This window comes from Cimex lectularius, unplaced genomic scaffold, assembly GCF_000648675.2.
Source record: "Cimex lectularius strain Harlan isolate CLEC.00 unplaced genomic scaffold, Clec_2.1 scaffold13, whole genome shotgun sequence".
Taxonomy (NCBI): domain Eukaryota; kingdom Metazoa; phylum Arthropoda; class Insecta; order Hemiptera; family Cimicidae; genus Cimex; species Cimex lectularius.
This window is the reverse complement of record NW_019392649.1, coordinates 510,776-534,915: the sequence shown is the minus strand read 5'-3', so window position 1 is coordinate 534,915 and position 24,140 is coordinate 510,776. Positions and strand designations below refer to the sequence as shown.

General features: G+C 32.9%; 2 protein-coding genes across 2 annotated transcripts; both read right to left on the bottom strand.

The window, feature by feature from the left end:
• Window positions 1–159: 159 nt before the first annotated feature.
• On the bottom strand, window positions 160–6,860 carry LOC106664641 (Y+L amino acid transporter 2). The gene is made up of 12 exons (XM_014390558.2): window positions 6,689–6,860; window positions 2,490–2,643; window positions 2,174–2,396; window positions 1,868–2,109; window positions 1,577–1,676; window positions 1,455–1,499; window positions 1,259–1,382; window positions 1,093–1,196; window positions 747–843; window positions 539–688; window positions 294–471; window positions 160–236 (listed from the first exon to the last, which is right to left on the bottom strand). The coding sequence occupies exons 2-12, from the start codon at window positions 2,635–2,637 to the stop codon at window positions 163–165; spliced, it is 1,485 nt and encodes a 494-aa protein (XP_014246044.1). The 5' UTR covers window positions 2,638–2,643; window positions 6,689–6,860; the 3' UTR covers window positions 160–162.
• A 3,964-nt stretch (window positions 6,861–10,824) lies between these two features.
• LOC106664476 lies at window positions 10,825–19,022 on the bottom strand. Its single transcript, XM_014390190.2, has 3 exons — window positions 18,696–19,022; window positions 18,586–18,627; window positions 10,825–11,182 (listed from the first exon to the last, which is right to left on the bottom strand). The coding sequence occupies exons 1-3, from the start codon at window positions 18,757–18,759 to the stop codon at window positions 10,884–10,886; spliced, it is 405 nt and encodes a 134-aa protein (XP_014245676.1). The 5' UTR covers window positions 18,760–19,022; the 3' UTR covers window positions 10,825–10,883.
• Window positions 19,023–24,140: the final 5,118 nt, after the last annotated feature.

The window sequence follows — 24,140 nt, the reverse complement described above, 5'->3', positions numbered from 1 at the left end:
TTAACAGTACACCGGAAACTATCAACATGTCATATAAACATCATCAGAATTAAGTAACAACTCATATCTTTTTTTTTTCATTTTTCATTTTGGATTTCAATAATAAAATATTTGACCTTTACCCTGAGATCATTTATATAAATACAATCTTATTATTTGTTTTCAATCAAGATTGTCTTCAACTTTGTCCTCTTTGGCAGACATGAACAATTTTTGAACAACGTAAGTCAATTTATCTGAAAACAAAAAATTAGTTTAAAAAAATTAAAATTATGTAATTAATATGTACTTACTGAATACATTAGTAAAGGCCTTTGGCTTGTTTTGCCAAACAACACCGAAGTAATAGGCGGGCAAACCAGTAAGGGTAATGGCTACACCGATTCCGACTTCAAGTGGTTTTTCATAAATCGGTAAAATGACAAGGAATACACAAACCAATACAAAAATGATCGGTACGATGATATTCACCTGATAAATATAAATAAGTTTTAAATTCAATTTAAATCGAACAGAATGACGATGAACTGAAACTTACCTTAATTGGTCTAGACATGTTGGGTTTTTTGTACCTTAGCCAGAGTAAACCTCCGACAGACATCATTATGAAAAAAGATTCAACAAAAGTACAGTAAGTTATCAACTGCTGGATGTCGCTTGAGCTCAGCATTATCAAGGAAAGTATGCACTGAAAAATAAATTGATTAAAAACCTTTATTGTTTTACTCCTGCTTAGAATTTCTCACCAGGAAAACTAGAGAAGGGGTCGGTGTGTATTTTGACACATTTATGTGTGATAGCATGGTTGGGAAATGTCCATATCGAGCGCCGACAAAACACATCCTGCCAAACATCACAGACAAATACATTATAGAGTAGAAAAATTACTGTTTTCACCAGTGTATATATATATATATATATATATATATATAAATTTTGTCTTTCGGGCCAGGTTTAACATTTAACGTTCTTTTACCCACTAATATTTAAGAAATACAAGCAACTAACAACAAATTTGCAATTTCTTACAAATAAATTTTGGTGGGTGGTATGTTCACACTGGTGTATATAATCATTATTATTATAAATTACCTTGATGATGTCATTATGTGTACACTAAGCCCGCCGAGAGCTGAAAGTGCCACCAATGTTGGCATAACATGTGAAAAAAAGCCAAGCACGTTGTCAGCGAATGTCTAGAACACAAAAATTTTGATATGTGTGCAAAAATTATTAAAATGTTGCTATCTTTACTCACCACAGCAATTGCATTTGTATTAATCATCTGTTGTGGTGTTAACACAGCAAGATATGCTACATTGGCCAGAACGTATATACTAGTTACTAATGGAAGTGATATGTAAATTGCTCTAGGCAGATTTCTAGAAAACAACACGTTCTGTTATTACTAGTTTCATGTTAAATTAAATTTTATATCTATTTTAATTACTTACACGTAAGGGTTCTTTAATTCCTCAGTCATAAAATTCAAGTAATTCCTGAAATATATCAATAAATGGTTAAATATAAAAAAACTTAAATGTAACTAGTTTTATTTTACAGTAGGTGTACATACCATCCTGAGTAAGAAAATATTCCAGAATAAATTGCTACAGCAATTTTTCCAGGGCTGTTGTCTGATCCTTCGAATACATTTTGGAAGTTGGAATTGTCTTCTAAAAATTAAAAAAAAATTGTCAAAATATTTTAATATTTTAACAAATATGGTTCATGTAGGACTCAAAATTAAAATAAAGGTGTTTACCATATTTAAATCATCAACATTTGCCAGCAATTATAATAATAATAAACAGTATATAATTAATTTTTGGATTTTTATTTTATTGATTTGATTTATAGGGCTTACCATACATTAAATACCAAAGGCCAGCAATTATTATTACTCCTATGGCTCCAATTTTAGTGAACATAAATGCATTTTGTACTTTAGATGTTCCTCGTACATCATAGCAGTTGATGTAGGTGAAAAAGCAAATGACCACAGCTGCTATCAGTTGGTCAGCATACGGCGGAAGTATGCAGTTTGGAAAAAATGGTTGTATGATGTATTTTGCAAAGGTTAGGCCCATGATAGCATTTGTAGTAGGCCTAAGAAAATAAAACTATATAAATTGCAAAGATCAGATTAAGGAAAACTAGAAAAAAAACGTACACAAAAATAAACATAGCATCCCAAAGATAAAGGAAGGCTGGAATTGGTCCAAATGCTTCAAAAATGTAAGCATAATCGCCACCTGATTTTGGAATCGACGTACCAAGTTCAGCATAACACAATGCGCCGATCATAGACAAAAGTCCACAAAATGCCCACACAAGTAAAGAACTGCCTACAGATCCCACTTCCATTATAACTCCTTGCGGTGAAATAAATATTCCTGATCAAATTAATTTACAATTTTAGTTTACAGAAATAATTGATTTTTATATGTAATGTAGTATTTAGTTAGACAATATGGAAGAAAACTTACCAGATCCCATAATTATCCCAAGTATGATGGCTACCCCTTCTAGCAATCCTAATTCTTTTTTCAGTCTTACTTTGTCATTTTTGTCTTCTGTCGGTGTGACAAGAAAAGCCCCCGAAGGGGAGTTGGGAGGAAAATTCCCTCCTTCCATAATGTCCTACAACAAATTCATTTTGATTGACACAATTGATGATCCCTGAAATGTTAAAACCATTTATTATTAGTTTTAATTGGACCGTTTAAACTCGACATGGAGGACACATTATTTGTATTTTTGATCCATTTCCTCTCCATGAACAATGGCAAGATTTACAAAACGAAAAACTGAAGTAAATTGGGTGCAAGGCACAATTAAAAATGTAGTATGCAGACATCTAATGTTTAATTAATATAGTTATTATGTAAGTGCTTATTGAACCACCAGTCACTAAACATGAAACTACATTCATTATTAATTATGATAATTAAATATAATATGTTAAGAAAAACATTCATAAATATATTATTTAATGTTTTTCTTCACTCTCTGGATAAACAAAAACCTGGTTAGAAAAACAACTGTAAAGAAGAAATAATAAATACTTAAGTTTGTGTGTTGTTAATAAAGAAATAATTCTAATGATGAGGAAAAACGTGTACAGTTTGTTTATTTCCGGTCATTTTGGTCAGACAGTTTTCAGCTCTTTTCCATTTTCACTGTTGTATGGGACAAAAGCAGGCTAAGGCAAGACAAAAAACGCGGATCATAGTAATACATCTGACTGGCCAAAATGATGAAATGACCAAATTACAGATTTATCACATCACAGTCCATAAGAAGAATTCTCACAATTGAAAAAATATGCTTAAGAGACTCATCAATTATTTTTTAATTATTTATAATAATTTATTTATTAATTTATGTTACTATTTCTCTTATATTACATTTTTAATGGTATGAAAATAATCATTGCAGTCAATAAAACAAATGTACAAAAGATTGCGTATCAAGACCACTGCTGATGGGTGATGATCCTCAGAGGATCTGACTCGCAAAAGGGGGAGTCATGCTCACCAATGAAAAATGGTTGGCATACAGACGATTTGGACCAATGTGTCTGGTATGTAAAGAAATGTTGCCCAATGTGTCCCATTTAATTGAAGAGACCCCTTGGCTCCATATAGAGAGCATGAAGGAATGTCATCTTATATGAGAATTGTGCTTGATTATGGGCGGGTATTTGGGTCCCTTGTTCCGATTTTTGGAGGAAACAGTGCTGTTTTATTGAATATAGTTCAGATATACATATTGTTTTATGTCTCCTAGTGTTTGTTGATAGTGAATGAATTTATTGGCATAAATGTGTAATGTGTGAGGGCTATTACACCCAGTCTTACGAGGCTCCGATGGCGGAATATTGAGCCCCTCAAGTAGGTCACTGTGATAAATGAATATTGAGTTCTCTACTACCCTTACTGAGGGAATAGAATGTAAATACGAATGAATGTATTTATGTTAATGAGTTTGGATCTAGGAATTGCATGCATTGGGTGCTGAAATTATCTAGCTGTCCAGCATCTGGAGCCCGACCTCAGTGGCTGGTCGGATAAGACCGGACTGCCAGTACCCAAGGTGGGCGATTCTCAAGGCCTGCTGTCAATTAATTGTAAATTACAAAAGCTGGAATTACCGGTGGAATGCAACAAGTGACAGGCACAATTCTGTACATGTGTATATATGTACAAACATGTGCAGATTTGAGTTTATATAAATCCAAAATATAAGAAATAAATATAAAACAAGTTTATAATAATAAACTATTTTTTAAAAATGCCCTATCATAAACAATTAAGATCACTTAACCATGTAATATGGGATTTTTTTATGTACTTTCACAACCAATAGTAATCGGTAAATCCAGTAAAAGAGCAGTATGAGTCAACTTGCTTACAGACTATAGTACCTGCCTAGGTTTTGTGAGAATCTTTTTAGATTTGTTATTGTAGTACAAAAAAGTAATAAGTAAAAATAAATTATAATGTGCAAAATGTATAAGAAATTTATGTATATATATATATATATATTTTTTTTTTTTTTAAATATTAGATAGGCCAAATGACTAACTGGAATAAATAAGACTGAATGTGAGACAAAAAATAACTAGATAGCAATAAATATTAGTAAATAGTAAATAATAACATATGCAATAAATAATTAAATACCACTTTATCACACTAACAATAGCTTTATAACAATTATATCACAGAATCATTTTTCATCTTTTAATAAGTTTATTAAAGACATATTTAAAAATATACAACCAAACCATTTCTCACTTTAAAAAAAGAAATAAATAAATAAAAAATAACGACAATAAAACAATAACAAAATTGTAAAAAAATGAATATTTTTACAATTAAAAGCAAGTTAGTAAATCTTACGTTATCCCATTTTAATTGAAAAAAAGCATTTATAAACGACAAAAAAAGTTTTACACTAATAAAAATTAAGATAAACAAAAACTGCAGTATTGTAAAAAAAATTTTTTTCCTTATTATGATTAAATCTAAACTAATAAATATTGCATTGTAACAAGTTTAATTGTTTTAATAAAGACATACTTTTTTTTGCCTTATGGTCTAGCATATTGAAAGACAATAGTTGAAAAAACATTTGCAGTCATGCAAAACCAATTTTATTCTAAAGATAAACAAAAATTGCATTATGGCAACAAATCACAAGATAAATATTCCAATAAACTATGATGAATTAATAATAAACTATTATGAATCTGCGAAAATGCTCAATTTTTAACTCAATATTCACAATTTGTTCCCCATTTAATTTTAGTCACGACTATAAAAATTCCATAATTCTGAAGACAGAAACAGCACTTGGTACAAAAAAAAATCTTAAAATAAATCAAGCCAATAAATATTACAGTTTAATTGTTGAAAACATAAATAATATTACATACTTTTATTCATTTTAATCATAATTAAGACAATAGATCTCAAAAGAAACATAAATGAAGGTTTAGGAAAATTCTACAAATTTGAAAACAATGAAAAGCCAACTTTTATAAGTTATATAAAAACGTGAGATAAGTGCATTATGAAAAAAATATCACGTTTTTTAATAAACTTACAATTAAATGTAAGTTAGTAAATCTTGCATTGTGTCTAGTTTAATTGGTTTAATGAAGACATAACAAAAAAAAAATTTTAGAATAAAAACTTAAATCTAAGATAAACAATAATTGCATTACGTCATAAATAAATAAAGTTTTTAGGCTTCTTACAATGTAAATGTAAGTAAATATTGCATTGGGTCCAGTTAATTTGCTTAATAAAGACATACTTTAAAAAATTTAACTGATGTAAAAACTGTTTTACTCTAAAAAATAATAACAAAAAAGTAAAAATGAGATAAACGAAAATTGCATTATTGTTTTTAAAAAATCACGTTTATAGTCTTCTTATAATTGAATCTAAGTTGGTAAAAATTGCACTACGCATAGTTTAATTGTGGACAATTTAATAATTATAATAAACTGTCGAATCTACAATTCAAGATTTTCAATTTTTATTTAAACATTCGTTTCCTAATTGATTTTATTTACGAGTATAAAAATTCCATTACGCCATACAAACAGAAATTTGTAGGATTAAAGAAAAGTAATTTAAATCAAATTAATAAATATTACATATTGCCTGTTTAATTGGTGAAAATACAAATTATATCACTGATGCGTTTTCATATTTATTTGATTTGTAAAAATAGTACTCAAAAGAAATATTTATAAATGTGCGTAATAATTCCAAATATTTTCAATTTTTTATATATAAATAAAATAAGTAAATGAATTTCTGTAGCAATGGGAAAACGAGTTCTAAAAAGGTAAAAATTATCGATTTAATTTTTTTTTTAATATTCATCAGATATCTAATAAGTAAAATGTCTTATAAAATATTTAGCTTTAAAAAAAAATTAACATTATTGTACTAGATTGAGTTTTATGCCCGATGACAATTGAATAAAATTTTTTACATTAATTTTTCTCTTGCAATACAACATAATGATTAATAATAGTTCTGTATGAATCGGAAAAAAAGTATATTTATAAACCACAACACGTGAAACGGCAAATACAAGCCAAGTTGATATTGTAAAGCGTAAAAGTAGAAAATACGGTTTAAAAAATTTAAAGTAATCTGCTTACTTATAAGGTAGTCACATCAGAGGAGTGGGCTTTCCGAGAACGACCCTCCGGCGCCACCACGTGATTCGGCACGAGGTTCGAGTAAGGCACTTTTAAGGTGGGCTAAACCTGAAAGACACGCAGGCCGTTTGCGTTCAGCGCCTCGCCGACCACTGAACTTGCGTGTAACCGTCCCTATTCTGGAGGGGGACTTGGTCCCCGCGATCGATCCCTGCGCCACGAGGGCACCCTTTGCCGCCTCTCTTAAATCTCCCCTACTTCGTGTAACCGACATAAAGCTTGAAATCAATTTATTTCGACATATTAACAAGCAGAGGTACACACAGGAAGGTCCTGACGTGACTATCTTTTCAATAAACATAGCAGTTAACTTGATAGAAGACAGATCAACTAAGTCCGTCAAATTTCGACTTTGGTTAACTATTAATTTATAATTTCTTAGTATTTTTCAATTGATACCATAAAGCATAAAGTAAATCATTTAAGTCTTAACACTGACGAGGAAGATACCTATCATATAATTTGTTTCATTTTACTTGGAATTTACAAAGGTAGAATTAACTACATGCAAATATGTCAATACAGAATATTGACTTGTACTGTCCTGATGTATAAGTTACAGTAGTGACACTCTGATAAAGGTAAACCTTTTTGCAGCACAGTATTGGTTTCACAAGTATGTGAATGTACATTATCACAAGTAGTGAACGTATTAACAAAAATGGTATAAATAGCTCAAAAATAAACAAGGATATCTGTAATTTATTTGTTATATTCTTTATCGTATCAGTTGTATTCTCTTTAACCATGAAAACACATCATCTTGAACCAGAATTTCGCAATATTATTGTGAGAATGAGTCGTCGAGTCATCGGCAAGTGGTTATCACAGAAGAGTTGGCGTTTCTCAGAGTGTGGAGGAGGCCTAGCAGTCTCATCTGCTGCCAGCAAGACGGAAGACTTTCCATAGTGCCTGCCTGATCCTAAATGAAGTGCAAGATTTTTTGGCAAGGCCTTTATCAACACAAATGATCCGTAATCGTTTGTGGGAAGTTGGCTTGCACCGTAAGCCTCTTTGAGATGACCTGCAGCAACTCAGGAGAATATGGTGCAACGTGCGCCTAGGAGAGGACACCAATCGGAATACAGTTGTTTTTACTGATGGGTCGCGTTCCTGTATGTACAGTGATTGCAGGTGCCGAAGGGTTCACGAGAACAGGGGATGCGTACGTACCCCAGTTCATTCTCCCTTCAGTGCAGTTTGGAGGAGGCGGTGTAATGGTCTGGACTGGGAACAGGAGGACGAACTGGACTCAATATTGCTGAAGGCAACCTCACCGCAGTCTGTGTCTAAGAAATTATCGAGGAATGCATCCCTCTAACCAGGGATCTCATTGGCAGGGATTTTCGATTTCGGGATGACAAGCCAGACCTCATAGAGGCAGAGTTGTTCATCCATGTTTAACAAACCTGTATATTTCCCATCTACCCCTTCCACCATTGCCTCCTGACCTCAAGCCCATTGTACACATGTGGGATGCGTAACAGTGACAACTTTTCGATCACCATACTCAGCAAGTTGACCTGCAATAACTGTGTGCAGCGTTGAAACATCTATGGAGTGAAATTCCTTATGAAATTAGTGACAACCTTACTAAAAGTATGCCTAACAGGTGCATAGAGATTTTAGCCAACAGAGGACATTATTCACGGTATTAATTACTTTAAAGAAATTACTGTGACCAATAAACAAAATTATCGAATTAACCTTTCATTTTGTTATTTTTTTCAAAATCCATTAATCAAATTTTCCTTTAATAAAACACAATAATTTCTGATAAACTTTAATGCAATTTATAATAAAAATAAACTAAAAATGCTAGGGAAAATAAATTCTAAAAAAATTGGCAATATCCCTATTCATTTTTGGACAGTTTACGTCAGAAAATCGCGTCCCGACTAATTTCTCGAACCCTCCTCGCCCACTGATTCCATGAAGGCCGCGAGATCTCCTAGGAAGTGATGGTGATGATAGTGAAAGTGATAATGACTCAAGTATTAATTAAACAGAACATTGGAGTAATACTAATGGGTGTTTTCTCCACTCTTGTTGTTAATTTTGTATATATTTACTTTCTCGTTGATCCATGTTAACTATTAAAAGGTAGTTGTAATGAATTAAAAAAATTATTAAAAATTAATCAAACAAAATTAACACTTACAACATGAACAGATCACAGATTCAAGTTGTTAAAAATGTACCTTATACGAAGGCAAAGAGTTCCAACAGGTTTTCTAATTATTAGTTTTGTTGCTGTTCGATTCGCCAGAAGGTGGTCTTGGGGCGATGAACTGGAATATATCATCAATCAAACGGTTTTTTTAGGCAATAGACTTGAAGGCATATCATCAATAGTGAACAAAAGAGGTCCTTGATTGGAGATCATATTTCATTCAATAAGAAAACGATTAATTCGCATCTCATCACCTTGATAAGCCAGAGAAGGGAATGATTTATAAAAATAAGGACAATGAAGTGAGAGAAAGAAGATAGAGAGAAAAAGTTATAGGTAAAGGGAGTGAATAATACATACATAAAGATAGAGATAAAGAAAGAAGATAACTTGAGATAAAACCAATGATTATGTGAGTGAGAGAGGGAAAGAGAGAGAGAGAGAGAGAGAGTGAGAGAGAGAGAGAGAGAGAGAGAGAGAGCGATAGCGTGATGTAGAAATAGAGGAAGAAAGAGAATGTGTGAGTGGAAAATGTGAAAAAGAGAGTGCGAGAAAAGAGAAAAATAAGTAAGAAATGTAATAAGGACAAAATTGAAAATGATAAAGTTAAAACCGATAGTAAACGAGAAAGAAGGCAGACAGAGAGAGAAAATGTGAGTAAGAGTGTAAGGGAGTTGGGTCACATTTCGAATAGGGATGACTGCATATGAGAAATCTTGGCAAAATGATCAAACTATACCAAAACTACTAATAAAATGAAAGACAACAAACAAAGAAAAGCAATTGGAAAAGAAATAAGTGTGAGCACACATTTCAGATTTTATGCGTGTATTCCATCAATTCAAGGTTGATGATGTAATATAATATTTATTTGACTGTTTAATTAATCATGTAACCATACGTGTCTAGGTCTGACTGATGTTTAACTTTTGTTTAAAATACATTTTAAATGTTTAAAGGGGCGAATAATATGCACGAGTGCTGTGTAATTGTTATTAATTCTTCGGCCATTTAAAAGAGTGCTAGCGTCGGAAGAACAAACGATAATGGGCGGACTATTAGATATGATCAATAGTGATCTATTAGCCTTGAAACGTTTCTTTGTTACAAAAGTTAAGTGAGAGTTAAAGACTTAAAGTTTTCTATTCTTCCGGTTGTCCTATTTCCAGGAAAAGCTTAACACATTGAGCAATGTCCTCAAACATCCAATCCATATTGTATAAGGTCAAATAGCGATAAGAAGCGGACCGTTGACCTATGTTTATTTTGTACAAAAAAACCAGCAACCTTAAATTGTCGCTTATTATTTATTTTTCTTAAATAGTCACTAGGTCGGAAAGGGGTGCAGGTGGTCAGTTTTCATCAAATAGCTGGCAGGTTCATCAACTCTCAGACCACCCAGTGTAATTTTACAATCAAACATTTGACGGAATGGTTTGAAGAATGTCGGCTTTGTATTCTCATTGAGATTTGCTTCTTATTATAAACCCCCCCCCCATTCCATCGAGTTTATTTCGAAGTACAAGTTTTTGGTATATCGAAACGTCATCTAATGTATCCAAAATGGATATTCACGACGGTGGTTGTAAACTGTCACTGTTGCCCTTTTTCGTGGAATTTGTGCGACACCGAAAAAGCTGCATCGATAATTTTCTTTTTATTATCAACATTAGATAAAAATTTATCTTAGCTAATCTCCAGATTTTTGTTAGTTTGTAAACAAAGGATGTATAACGATTACGTAATGCCGCAGGAATTGGGATTAACAATAAACTCGTAGACTTTGTTGTTTATGACATCTTCACAAGTTTCAACTAAAGGAAACTTTGTTGAAAATATCAACGTTTGTTTTGATTAGGAGGAAACGGCATGATGGACAAAAACCAAATAACATAGGCCGTAATATAAAAAAATCTATATAATTATATTTACAAACTGGAGACATTCTTTACATAAAAACAATTATTTCGCTTTGTTTCGTATCGCCTTCTGCGTGAGCTTTTTACGCCTGCAGTCTTCGCCGGAAGAAAGTGCCGAGCACTCGGATAAGTCGGGGTCGACGGACTCCGAGCTGGAAGACGAGGAGAGGAGAGAATCGAGAGACGAGAAGAGAGACGAGACCGAAATGAGCGACTCGACCCTGCAGCACCTGCAGCTGCAGCACGTGGAGACGTCGCTGTCGTCGCAGAGACTGCAAGCACAGCAGCTGGACGCCGAACGGCTCCTGAGTTCCTCGTCACTAAGCCATCCTTCCAACTCGTCTAAAAACGAAACAATTCAATTTTAACAGTCTGTATGTAAACAACAAGAAGAATGAAAAATACCCTTCCTCAAGCTGTATAAAAATGTCTTTAGTCTCTCCCCTATCTTTCTTACTCTCGCTCTGTGTCTTCTATTTCTTTCTATCCATCTACATTTATAGCTTTGAATGTAGGGTATGCACCATTTCTTACTTCTCTCTCTCTCTCTCTCTCTCTCTCTTCTCTTCTCTTCTCTTCTCTTCTCTCTCTCTCTCTCTCTCTCTCTCTCTCTCTCTCTCTACCTCAATCTCTCTTACACTTTACGTCCTTTTTATAATTTAATTAATTATTTCTACTTTTCTCTGGCTCCCTTTTCCATATTTGCACTCATTCTGTAATTTTTTGCTACTATCTCTAAATCACTCGCTCGATCTTTCTTTCACTTCATACTCTATCTCCCTCTCACTCTCTCACTCACTCTCACTCTCTCCCTCACTCTCTCTCACTCTCTCTCTTTCTCTTTATCTATCTATCTCTTTACCTCTATCTATCTTTACCTACCTACCTACCTATCTATCTATCGATCTATTTATCTATCTTTCTCATTATGAGACAGACCGATTCTATATTTTCTTTCTAACTTGCTTCGTTTCTTATTAATATTTTTGCCCCGTTTCTATACGACGATTTTTTATCTATTTCATTTTTTCTCTTTTTTCACTCACACTTTCTCTCTCTCTCTCTCTCTCTCTCTCTCTCTTTATCTATCTATCTATCTATCTATCTCTATCTCTATCTATCTATCTCTATCTCTATCTATCTATCTTTATCTATCTACCTTTTTATCTATCTTTATCTATCACCTATCTATCTATTTATCTTTTTCGCTATGAGACAAACAGATTCTATCTTTTCTTTCTATCTTGCTTCATTTCTTGTTATATTTTTTGCTCCGTTCCTATATGATTTTTTTATTTATTTCATTTTTTTGCTCTTTTTTCACTCACACTTTTTCTTTCGCTTTCACTCTCACTCTCTCTCTCTCTATCTATCTATCTTTATCTATCTACCTATCTTTCTATATATCTATCTTTCTCACTATGAGACACAGATTGTATCTTTTCTTTCTATCTTGCTTCGTTTCTTATAATATTTTTTTGCTCCGTTTCTATATGACGATTTTTCTATCTATTTCATTTTTTCTCTTTTGTCATTTTCACTTTTTCTCTCTCTCTTTCTTTCTCTCACTCTATCTATCTTTATCTATCTACCTACCTACCTATCTATCCTCTTATCTGTATATATCTATCTATTTATCTATCTATCTATCTTTCTCACTATGATACACCCAGATTATATCTTTTCTTTCTATCGTGCTTCGTTTCTTTTAATATTTTTTGCTCCGTTTCTATATGAAATTTTTTTTTATCTATTTCATTTTTCTCTTTTCTCACCCACTCTCTTTCATTCTATCTCACATTCATTGGTTTTATCTCAAGCTTTTCTTCTTTCTTCGTCTCTCTATTTATGTATACATTGTTTTTCACTCGCTCTCTCTCTCTCTCTCTCTCTCTCTCTCTCTCTCTCTCTCTCCTTTCACTCTCGCCTCTCTTTCTCTATTTTCTTTCTACTCTCGTCCGAAATCTTGAACAAGTTGAGTTTTTTTATATTTTTATTATGCGGCGTCCTGATGTTTGCCATCCCTTTAATCTTGTGCACTTGTTTACGAAGTATGAAAGGCTATATTAAAATGGGCGGACCTTTATTTTGAAGTGGCCAATCAATCTTAGGCCGACGAAGACGTCTCATCTAAAGATAAATAGACATCGTAGAACCTGTTTTGCCCTTTTCACTATCTACGATAACTAAGGAATTTTTTAAAGACTCGTCTTTAAATCCTAGATGGGTAATTTTTCAAAGCTTCGAGTCTGGAGATGGTTAATAAGAAAGAAATGTAAACTATTTCCAATAAAAGTTTTTAAAAAAATCTGTTTCCGCCTAACACACAGTAACATACAAAATTTCATATCTTTAGTTGAATTACTGTAATGACAAAACAATGTCTATGTCCTATGATCGTAAGGAACACGTCGAAAAAAATTGATCAAAATCTGATCAGTCAATTTCGAGATTACCTTTGACATACAAACAGACTTTTTCTCTTTATAATACATGTGTATAAATAAAAAAAATATATATACGAAATTATTTGGCAAATTGTAACTTTAAAGAAACGACCGGGCAGGCTTGTTATTTGGGCGAACTGGCCACTGGGTTTTTGATTGTGCCAGTGTGGGGTATCCTATTCAGGCCTATTTAGACCGTCGGAAGCCGGTTCAGCGCGCTTCATCATAATGCACAAAAGAACATTATCCAAATCTAGAAAGAGGAAACGGAATCGTGCACTGCTGCGCCCCTTTCCTCGAATCCGGCGTCAACCGAAATCTGTTCTTTTTTCTCATTACATTTCAATAAGTCAACCCAAACATTTTCAGAACTTAAAGCCGTAAATAAAGAACATATATGAAACGCAAAACAAAAGGTAAAAAGAACTGAAAACTCTTCAAGGTAAACTATCTAAAAAAAAAAAATCAAGAAAGCAATTGAGAAAATAATAAGCAAGGTTGTATTTAATCTTTTCATACATTATTAATTATTTACTGTCTACTTCATTGTAATTCTAGTTACGTTTTATTTGCTTTTTCTTTTTGTACTATTACAGGATGAAAATTCTTTTATCGTAAGACTTTATAAGATTGTAAGCAAATGATTTTTTTAAGCTTGTAGCTAAAGATTTAGGTTTTTATACGTTTCAGTCTCAATCAGTTTAAACAAAACGAACATTTTATATTATATAACAATCACTATAAAAAATTAAATTTTTACAATGTAAATTATTTACAAATTAGTTGAAGGCATATTTGGGTAGGATTCTAACATCTAGTTTATCTTTAAAATCCGCTAAGGATCGGCCTACTCAGACTATTGTCCTTTGGGAGTGGGGGTACCTCAGGGCAGCGTACTTGGACCGATACTTTACATCCTCGACATCGCTTCAACTTCACTCTCCACCATCTTTGCCACTTTTGCCGACAACACATGCGCTATCCTATCATCCGATCCGACAATTATTTCGGATGAACTCCAGGCACATGTCGTGCAAATAACCGAATCGAGAAAAAACTGGCGTAAAATCCCAATGAAAGCAAAAGCATCCGTATATCATTCACCCTTTGAGCAAAACCCCCTCATACGATATTCCTCAGTAATACTCCCATCCCAAAAGCAGACTCAAGAATAACTTGGAACCATCAAATACGACTAAAATCGCAGGTTCTAAACCAACGTTTTGGACCACTCTTCAGATTACTGTCGCGCAAATCTAACGTTTCAACGAAAAACAAACTGACAACCTACAAGACAATACTAAAAACAATCGGGACGTACGGACTAGAACCGTGAGACCTTCCACATAAAAGGAATGCAGTCCTTCCCATCCAATGTGTCCTTAGAATCGTAGTCAATGTTACTATTTCCCCACAACAGAAATAATCCTCAAAACATTTTCTATTTCCACAATAAACTCTTATCTCACCCCAATCGAGTTGCCCATCTTTATCCAATAAAAACCACCCTTAAAATCCCACTAGACCAGTAAAGAACAGATGCCTCGCGACCTACTAAACGAGAATTAGTCCTCGCATGTAGTCGTGTTAACTCCCCTCACGACACACGACCCATGTCATTTGTAAATTCATTTCATTACGTGTAATAAATATATTAAATTAAACAAGTTTATCTTTGAATGTGCAATTTAATGAAAAAACCCTGAAGCTAAACAAGGTATAAATGATTTATGGAATCTTTTTAGAAAGAAATCTCACACCCATCGAAAATTGCGTTGTTCAAGACACTTACCGGCACTATGCTATGGGGCACAAGTTTGGGGAGGTAGTTCGACTCTGTGGAAAAGCTGCTAAGAATGTTTTTTAAAAACATCCATTATATTTCGTAGACCAATTGACCAAATAACATCTTTCAATTAATTAATCTTTATGTAAGGTATTGGTTGAGATAAAAAATTCAGAGCGAGATCCGAACCCACGACCTTCGGCTAAATACGCCACTGCGCCACTTGAGCTGTCCTGACTTCGATCCACCGGACACAAACTCCTCATCTCAACCTACATCCTTTGGAATTTTCCCTCTCTTTGCCATTTTTCAAAGAATTGTTGTCCGAGTGGATGGTATTTAGCGTATTTAGCCGAAGGTCGTGGGTTCGAATCCCGCTCGTGACACTAACTTTTTTCATTTCAAACAAAACCTTACATAGAAAGATTAAGCAAGGAATAAAGTAAAGGAAGTAAAGGAAAAAAGGAAGTAAAGAAGTAATTTGGTCAATTGACCACTAAATATAATGGATTTAATAATAAATATTGTTATTTTGAAGTCAATAATTGTATAATAGTTTGAGTGTTTGTTTTATTTATGTAAGTTAAAATATAAATAGTTTAGTCAGTAAATGTTCAAATTGAACGAAATTTTAAATAAATCAAGACCCCCCCCCTATCGGTGTAAAACCATGGATCATCAGATAATATTAAGTTATTTTATATGTGAGTATTTAGTGACAGTTAATTAATGATTATTTGGAGATCGTGAGATGTTGTCTTGTGTGATGTAGGTTTAGAAAAACATTTTCTTTATCGTGCCAACGTTTCGATCTTCATTCAGATCATCTTCAGGGCTCAAAGTGCGTGTTTTCTGTGTAGCTTTGTCACGGTTGTGGGTCGTGTTGCGAGTGTTGGGCGAACCGTGACCCATCTGTACAGAAAACACAACTTTGAGCCCTGAAGATGATCTGAATAAAGATCGAAACGTTGGCACGATAAAGAAAATGTTTTTCTAAATCTACATCACCAAGACCGCATTTCTCGATCTCCAAATAGTTATTTTATATTATGTATCATTCAATGAACGCCTTAAAATAAAAATTACTTACAAATTAAAAATTGACGTTATTCGACCAAGTTAATGCAGGAGTGGTATTTCAATTCAGGTTTAATTCCCTTGCAATAAATTTCTTCCTAATGAGCTCAATTTATTTAACCTGTTTATGAAAAACTGGTTAGACGGCTAGATGATAAATCCAATAGATTCGAGATTATATAATAGTTACATTACTTTACAAAATTCAAAAAAATCAAACAATATTTGATCTAGAGAAGTAAAAGATGTATTATATGTTTTATTTTTATTTTTATTATTTTTTTATTTATTTATCGTCTGTTGAAATGAAACATTATTTTTATACTGAGACTGGAGAAATAAAGAAGTTATAGTTTAACTGGTGTTTTAACCGTTGGCCGAACAGGAAATGCACGAGAAACCGGAATTTCAACTTTTTTCTGTGCAAGGGTTCCCATTTCCTTCTTCCCCTCTAAAAACTTCGCTTTAATCGATTGGCCTATTTTTTGTAAAAGAGACAAATTTCGACTACTGTTGAAATTATATGGCAAGCTTTAAAAAATGTTTAGATTTCGTCATGGTAATAGAACTTGAGGTTTGGTCGTTTCGATCATGTTGGTTGGTTGTTTCGGCGTCTCACCCTGCTTATATCCCTGACCGCCAAAGAAAATTAAGAAAATTCGGTTTAATGAGAATGTATTCTAGGAGATTTGCGAAGAACTTCAAAGGACCATCGTACAAACTAAAGGCAGAACTACTAAACCTAGGACGTGTTAGAACTAGACTGATAGCAGGACTCCTGACCAAAAACTGCAGACTCCGGAGACATATGGTAGAATAAAACGTTCCAGATGTTGTCAGGAAAAAGAAGAAACAGCGGAAATATCCTCTCTTTGTGCGAAAGCTTATGCAGGATCCTGAGAGAGGAAAAACTAAGCGAGTGCCTTTGACAAAGTGATCTGTTAAAAAATCATAATTTTAACAAAAGAGCTCTAGAGATGGAGATTGTACAACAGACCGATATTGGTCGCAGTGCGTAAGGTCGTTAAAAGGCCGGCTCATTTAACCTTTAACTCGTGACCCTGAAGACGGCGAAACTGCACATACCAAAAATGCGAAGATAGGAAGACTAAAATGACCGGAAATGACCAAAATTAAGTTTAAAATTATTCTAATCGACAGCTCCTAATCCTGTCTTGCGTTTTTTTATATGACATTTAGAATTACAGCAAGATCAGTTAAGCCAATGTTTTTCAAGTCATTGCCAAAAGATTAAGCCACTCTTCATGAAATGTCAAATTATCCTGAGAGAAAAACTTCCGTTTTGTTTCAATAATCACTTATTTTTACAATCATGAAAAACGTATTTTTTAAAATTGTCATTTTACATTAAGATAAAAGGATTTTGTAAACATTCCGAAAGTTTTTTTCCGTTAATATCTCCTTGACTAAAACGAGTTGTGTTTTGGACTATTTTACGAACAGAATGACTGATGTAGTCGGTGACAACATTTAAGCTAAGAGCAATTGTTGCGGCTAATCGACGAAATATGAACTCTTTGTTAATGAGAACTATTCACCCACTCATTCCGGGTTGTCTTTATTTCAGTATTCTTCTGTATTTAGATAAACTTAGTAGGGAGATTTATCAAAATATTCGGTGCAAACTAAAAAAAAATCTTCCTTGACAATCCACCAAATGGATTTTAATTAGTTAACCCGGTTTTCTTCGTGGGTGCCTCATTTTGATCAGTATGTTTTATCATTTTCACTTTCCTCGATATATATGTTACTAAAACCACAAATTATTTATGTGGCACTGATCGTCTCCGGTCATCCTGGCTGGTCAAATTTCGTTAAGATTGTCTCATCGAACGTGTTTTGGAATTTCTTCTCAAGTGTCTGTCTTATATTTTTATCGAATTTAATAATCCATTAATATCAATTTATCAAGTGTTTTATTTATATCTAAAACTTACAGTGTGATAATTTCATATTTATGTTTAAATTATTGAGACGATTTGAATCGGTAGTTGTAATCTTCCTTTGACTTTTGGTTTTTCTTTCATTAGTAATTACGGTCTTAAAATTTATTGTTGTTAATTTATTTGGTTTCATATTGTCACAAACAAACTGGAACCGATCAACAAGTGTTTGTAAATGAACACAATTAGGAAGACGTGCCCTAAAGTGGATTGGTCCGAAGACCGAACCTTGTGGAGAAGAAAAACTGTTCAATCAACCCGTACTTTTTATTTCACAAAAATAAAAACAAGAACCTTTTACATCCTGTATTGTAGGTTACTAAAGAAAAGGATTTTCGAAAAGGCTCAGGCCATCAGGAAGTCTCAAATGGCCATAAAATTAAGATCAAATTCCTTTTCGCAATTCCGTCGGTGTCGGTTATCTCAACTTCCAGCACGAGAATTACAACGGTAACTTATTTTAAAACTCACCGACGTCGAAACTTTCTTCTGAAGAACTGCTGCTGATCGAGGCTGGAGATAATGAAATAATTTATTATTAATAACGGACATGTTTAGTTTATATTTTTTAATTAACAGACCTGAAAGGCAGTCTTGTTTGTCGTGCTTCGATCTAAGCGGTAACGGATTTCTCTTCTTTGACATTGAGAAGAATTTAAAAAAAAAAATTCTAACTCCTGTTAAGTTGTTATAATGGTTCTCCTGTCACCATGGCGAAGAGTACACATTGTAAGTTCGAAAGTCGGTCGATAGAATAAAATTTCCGTGATCGTTTTTATCATACGTAGTACTATATTTCCTCAGACACTATTTGAGGAAAATAATCAATGTGAAAATCCTTTAAACAGGACAGGAACAAAAAAATCAAACTTGAGCAATAATTCGTATCAAACGTTCTTGACAATTTAACATTTTTAGCCGGTTTTTTTTTTTTTTTAATTGAAACAGTTTTCGAGTTTTTTGGAATTGAAACAGTTATCAAATCGGAAAATTTATCGTACTAAATCAACACAAACATGCTTTTATTATCGGCTCTTGGTTAAAAAGAAATCGATTACGTAATTGTCCGTAGTTCCCGCATCAATGGTTCTTTTATATAAATATTATCTTTTTTTTTAAACAATAAGTTATTTAACTTCGTTGTGAAGGCTTGTCTTATCGAAGAGTCGTTCAAACTTTAATGCGCAGTTTTAAGAAATCCCTGACTATCGTCCTTCTATCCTTGCCAGACTTAAATTTAACTTTATTCAACCGAAATTTATTTTAATTTTGAATATAACAAAATTTTTAGTTTAACTTGTTTTAAAAATATTTTACTGTGTTTACTATTCACTAATGGAAGTTGTTTTTTATCCTTGCAACGCATAATGGTGTAATTTTTTACATAAAAAAACTTCACAGAAATGAAACTTTTCATTTTTTATTTGGAGATCGTGAGGTGCGGTCTGTTATGGCGTAGTTTTAGAAAAAACATTTTCTTTATCATGCCAACGTTTCGATCTTTATTGAGATCATCTTCAGAGCCTAGGATTTATAAACATTATTTAAATTGTACAAATAATTGTAGGACGTGAGAAAAAAATGAATTTATACATTGCTAGAAAATTTTAAATTAAAAACATGAATTTATTCAATGCTAGAAAATTTTAGATTAATAAAAAAATGAATTTACAGAAAGCTAGAAAAAATTTTATTTAAAAAAGAATGAATTTATACAATGCTAGAAAATTTTAGATTCAATTAATAAGTTAAAATTTTATATATATTTTAGATTCAATTGTATAAATTCATTTTTTTTATCTAAAATTGTCTAGCTTTGTATAAATTCATTCTTTTTTAAATAAAAATTTTTCTAGCATTGTATAAATTCATTTTTTTTCTAAAATTTACTAGCATTGTATAAATTCATTTTTTTTCTAAAATTTTCTAGCTTTGTATAAATTCATTTTTTCTCACATCCAACATGTATTTGTAAAATTTAAACAATGTTTATAAAACTGACGATGATCTCAGTCAAGTTCGAAATATGGCACGATAAAAAAAAATGTTTTTCTAAACCTACGTCACACCAGACCGCACCTCACAATCACCAAATAATCATTGGCTAACGGTCACTAAACACCACACTTTTTTTTCTAACTTTTTGCAGCCAAGTTAGAATTTGCTTTTTATCCATTTCAAGGAAAAGGTTTTCACCTCAAAGAAGCCGACGCCTTATACAAAATTGTCTTTTATATACCGACTTCCTTCCCCACCCCATCAAAATCCAACATATAAAAACATAAAACAGCAATATCTTACTGGCATTCTCAACACGACACGCAAAAATGGCACAATTACACAAAACACAAACACACAAACACAAAGAGTGAGTAGAAATACTTTGATTAATATATAAAAAATATATTTTGCATTGTATAAATTCATTTTTTGTCACATCCAACATGTATTTGTAAAATTTAAACAATGTTTATAAATCTGAAGATGATCTCAGTAATGTTCGAAACGGGCACGATAAAAAAATGTTTTTCTAAACCTACGTTACACCAGACCGCACCTCACGATCTCCAAATAATCATTAGCTAACGGTCACTAAACATCACATACTTTTTTTTTACTTTTTGCAGCCAAGTTAGAATTTGCTTTTTATCCATTTCAAATACAACAACTGGTCCACTGCATTTGATTATAGTTTCGAGTAGTAAGATTAATAATTGGACCACACGAAACTAGTTTAAAATTGTTGACTATTTGGCAGACGAGTAAACAGATTTTTTCTTCGAGCTTAAATCGGCAGAATCGAATTGCGTCAGTTTTCCCAACAAATATTTGATTGTCGTTATTAGATTAGAATATTTGATAAAATTTACGTCCGCGACGATTTTTGGTTTTATCGCCAAATCATAAATTCGTTTTATCGTTTACACATATTGCCCATACAAGAAATACGAATGAGTAAAAAAAAAAATTATACTCGTGATTTTAATCAGAGGAAGCCTTGGTAAACACCAGCGGCTGCGTTAATAGAGATGTCTCAGTTGAGTGCTCTCTGTTCTTTCGGTGCCTTTCATAACGGGAACAATAGAACTTCACTTAAAAATAAAGTTTTAAAAGAAAATATGTTGGACTTCACAGTCAATAACGGCTTAACACAAAGTTCATTCTGTTTAAAAGTACTCGTATAATCGTAATTGTATGCTATTATTGAACTAAATCAGAATTGCTGGCATGTTCAAGTACTTTAACCGTTTTTAACGTTTAAATCTTTTAGAAACGATCAATTCTGCTTAATAAATTGAAGTACAAATGCCAAATAATCAGACACACCTGGTCTTGTTATAAAATTTAACTGTAAATTAATGAAATATTACTTTAGTGTTTCTCTCTTTATATAAGAGATTATCTGGACTCAAAAATTGACTTTTACTTATTTTTATATTTAATTGTTCTTTAATTATTTCCCAAATGAAAAAGGCGTAGGTGGCCAGGTGTTGACACGGCGCTCATCATTGTAAATTCGTTGAAATACCATCGTAAAAAAAGAAAAGAAAAAAAGAAACCCGCAAGACTTCTTGGTCTTACAGGCTTCCCGAACCTACAGCGCCTTTTTAATTATAAAGGAAAAAGTCAAATAATATTTACATATACGTTGTAATGATAACTAAAAATCATTTTTCTAATGCATTAGATAAGCTTTGATCCTCCTTCATCAGCATATAAACTGTCTATCATTCACTCTCTGTGTGAATAACACTTATACGTAATTTTAGATAGTTTGATTGAAAAGTATATCCTAAGTTTGATTAAACAATATATATGATTTTTTTTTAAAATAAGTTAATGATTATTTGGAGATTTTTGCCCAAGGCACTTTCAACACGACACACAGTAATGATCTACACAGAAAACAAACACTTTGAGCACTGAAGATGATCTCAATAAAGATCAAAATGTTGGCACGATAAAGAAAATGTTCTTCTAAAACCTACGTCACACCAGACCGCATCTCACGATTTCCAAATAATCATTAATCATAGTATTGTTAAGTTCATGGTGAGATATGCTTTTCTTTAATGAAATTTTTATAGAGTAAAACGAAACAAGATATTCCATGGTAGCTGATTTATTTAGGACTGTACGCTTACATTTTATACGCTAGAAACTGATTCAATATAAACTGCTCAAAAATGAACAGTCATATTTGTAATTTATTCTTATTTTATTAATTTTAATTAAATTGACTGATGCATTCTTGTTAGTTTGATAAAACAAAATAGAAAATACAAACCTAAAACAAAAACTTATTAATCCTTATTTTTAATAATGGATCCTACTTAAGGATAGTAGACATGAAGACATCTTTTCTCCATTTTAATCCATTTGTATTTTCTTTAACCATGAAAAGACATCATCTTGAACCAGAAGTTCGCAATATTATGGTCAGAATGAGTCATCAAGGTCACTGGCAAGTGAATATTGCAGAGGCAGTTGGCGTTTCTTAGAGCGTAGTCTCCTGGGCTTTAGCCCAAGAGACTGGTAGTGCATAGGATCTCAGCGGTAGTAGTAGGAGGTAGTGCACCTGGTAGTGGATCTCAGCATATTACGACTCTAAGGGAAGATAATAAATATTGTCATCACTCCAAGACAGAACTCTTTCCATAGTGACAGCCAGATTTTAAAAGAAGTAGAACAAGTTTTGACAAAGCCTTTATCAACACAAATGATTTATAATCGTTTGTAGGAAGTTGGCCTCACATTGTATGCCCCTGTGAAACGACTGCAGCAACAGCCTGCCACCAGCAGCTCAGGAGAATATGGTGCAACAAGCACCTAGAAGAACACAAATTTAATTTGCTGTTATGTTTGCTGATGAGTCACGTTTTGATAGAGTATGTGTTCTGTATAGTGATATCAGGCTAAAGTCCAGTACATTAGGCAAAACAAACATATAATGATATCAGGTGCTGATGAATCTTTCGAGAACAGTGGATACGTACAATGCCCCAGTTCGTGCTCCGTTCAGTGCAGTTTAGAGGAAGCAGTGTAATGGGATTTACTATGGAGGATGAACTGGTCTCCATATTGTTGAAGGCAACCTCACCGCAGTCTATTATGTCCAAGAAATTATCGAGAGTTTCCCCCAAGCTCATTAGCAGGTATATTCGATTTCGACAATGCCAGACCTCATAGAGGCAGAGTTGTTCATCGGTGTTTAGAAAGCCTGGGAATTTTCCATCTGCCCTTTCCTCCATGTCTCTAGACCTCAATCCCATTGAGCACTGTGGGATGCGTTGCAGAGAAGGCTTTTCAATCTCCATCCACAGCAAGTTAACCTGCAACAACTAAGTTGTGTTCCTTGAGTTGAAGAATAGAGTGAAATTCCTTATGAAATCAGTGACAGTACCCGTTAAACTTTTCTTGTTTGGTCCTTAATATTGACAGAATTACACCTTTACCTTTATAGGTTCAAGGTTTCAAATCACAATATTCTTTTTATTTTTAAAACTTACATTGCAAACTTTGGTATGCACAAAGTTTAAGTCCTGGCGAAAACAAACATTCAATTAGCATACTTAACTAATCTACAAAAATCCAGAACTCAAAAATCAAATTGGATGTAATCAATAGGTAGGGATAAAACTTGAGTCGAATTCAAAAGTAATAATTTGAACATTAATCATTAACGAATTAATGGGAGTGAGATTGTTTTAGACTGCACAATTGGGATATGTTGGGTTTAATTTTTGATAGCTGTCGAGTTCAGCTTCGGTATTTAGTTTTGAGGGCTGTACAGATAGAAAATCCGGATTCGCATAAGTTGTGGCAAATGGAAGAAGAAGTTTTGCTTTTTCAACAAACAGTTGAAATTTTGTTTTACATACAGAGTCAAAAATGGTGGGTGTAAGTAGAGACTTGAAAGTAGATTTCAAAGTAGAGTCTGAAGTAATGTCTATCGAACATTCGTATCCACTTGTAGGCTTCACATATCATCACATATTGTGAAAAGTCTTGATTTAAATGGTCAC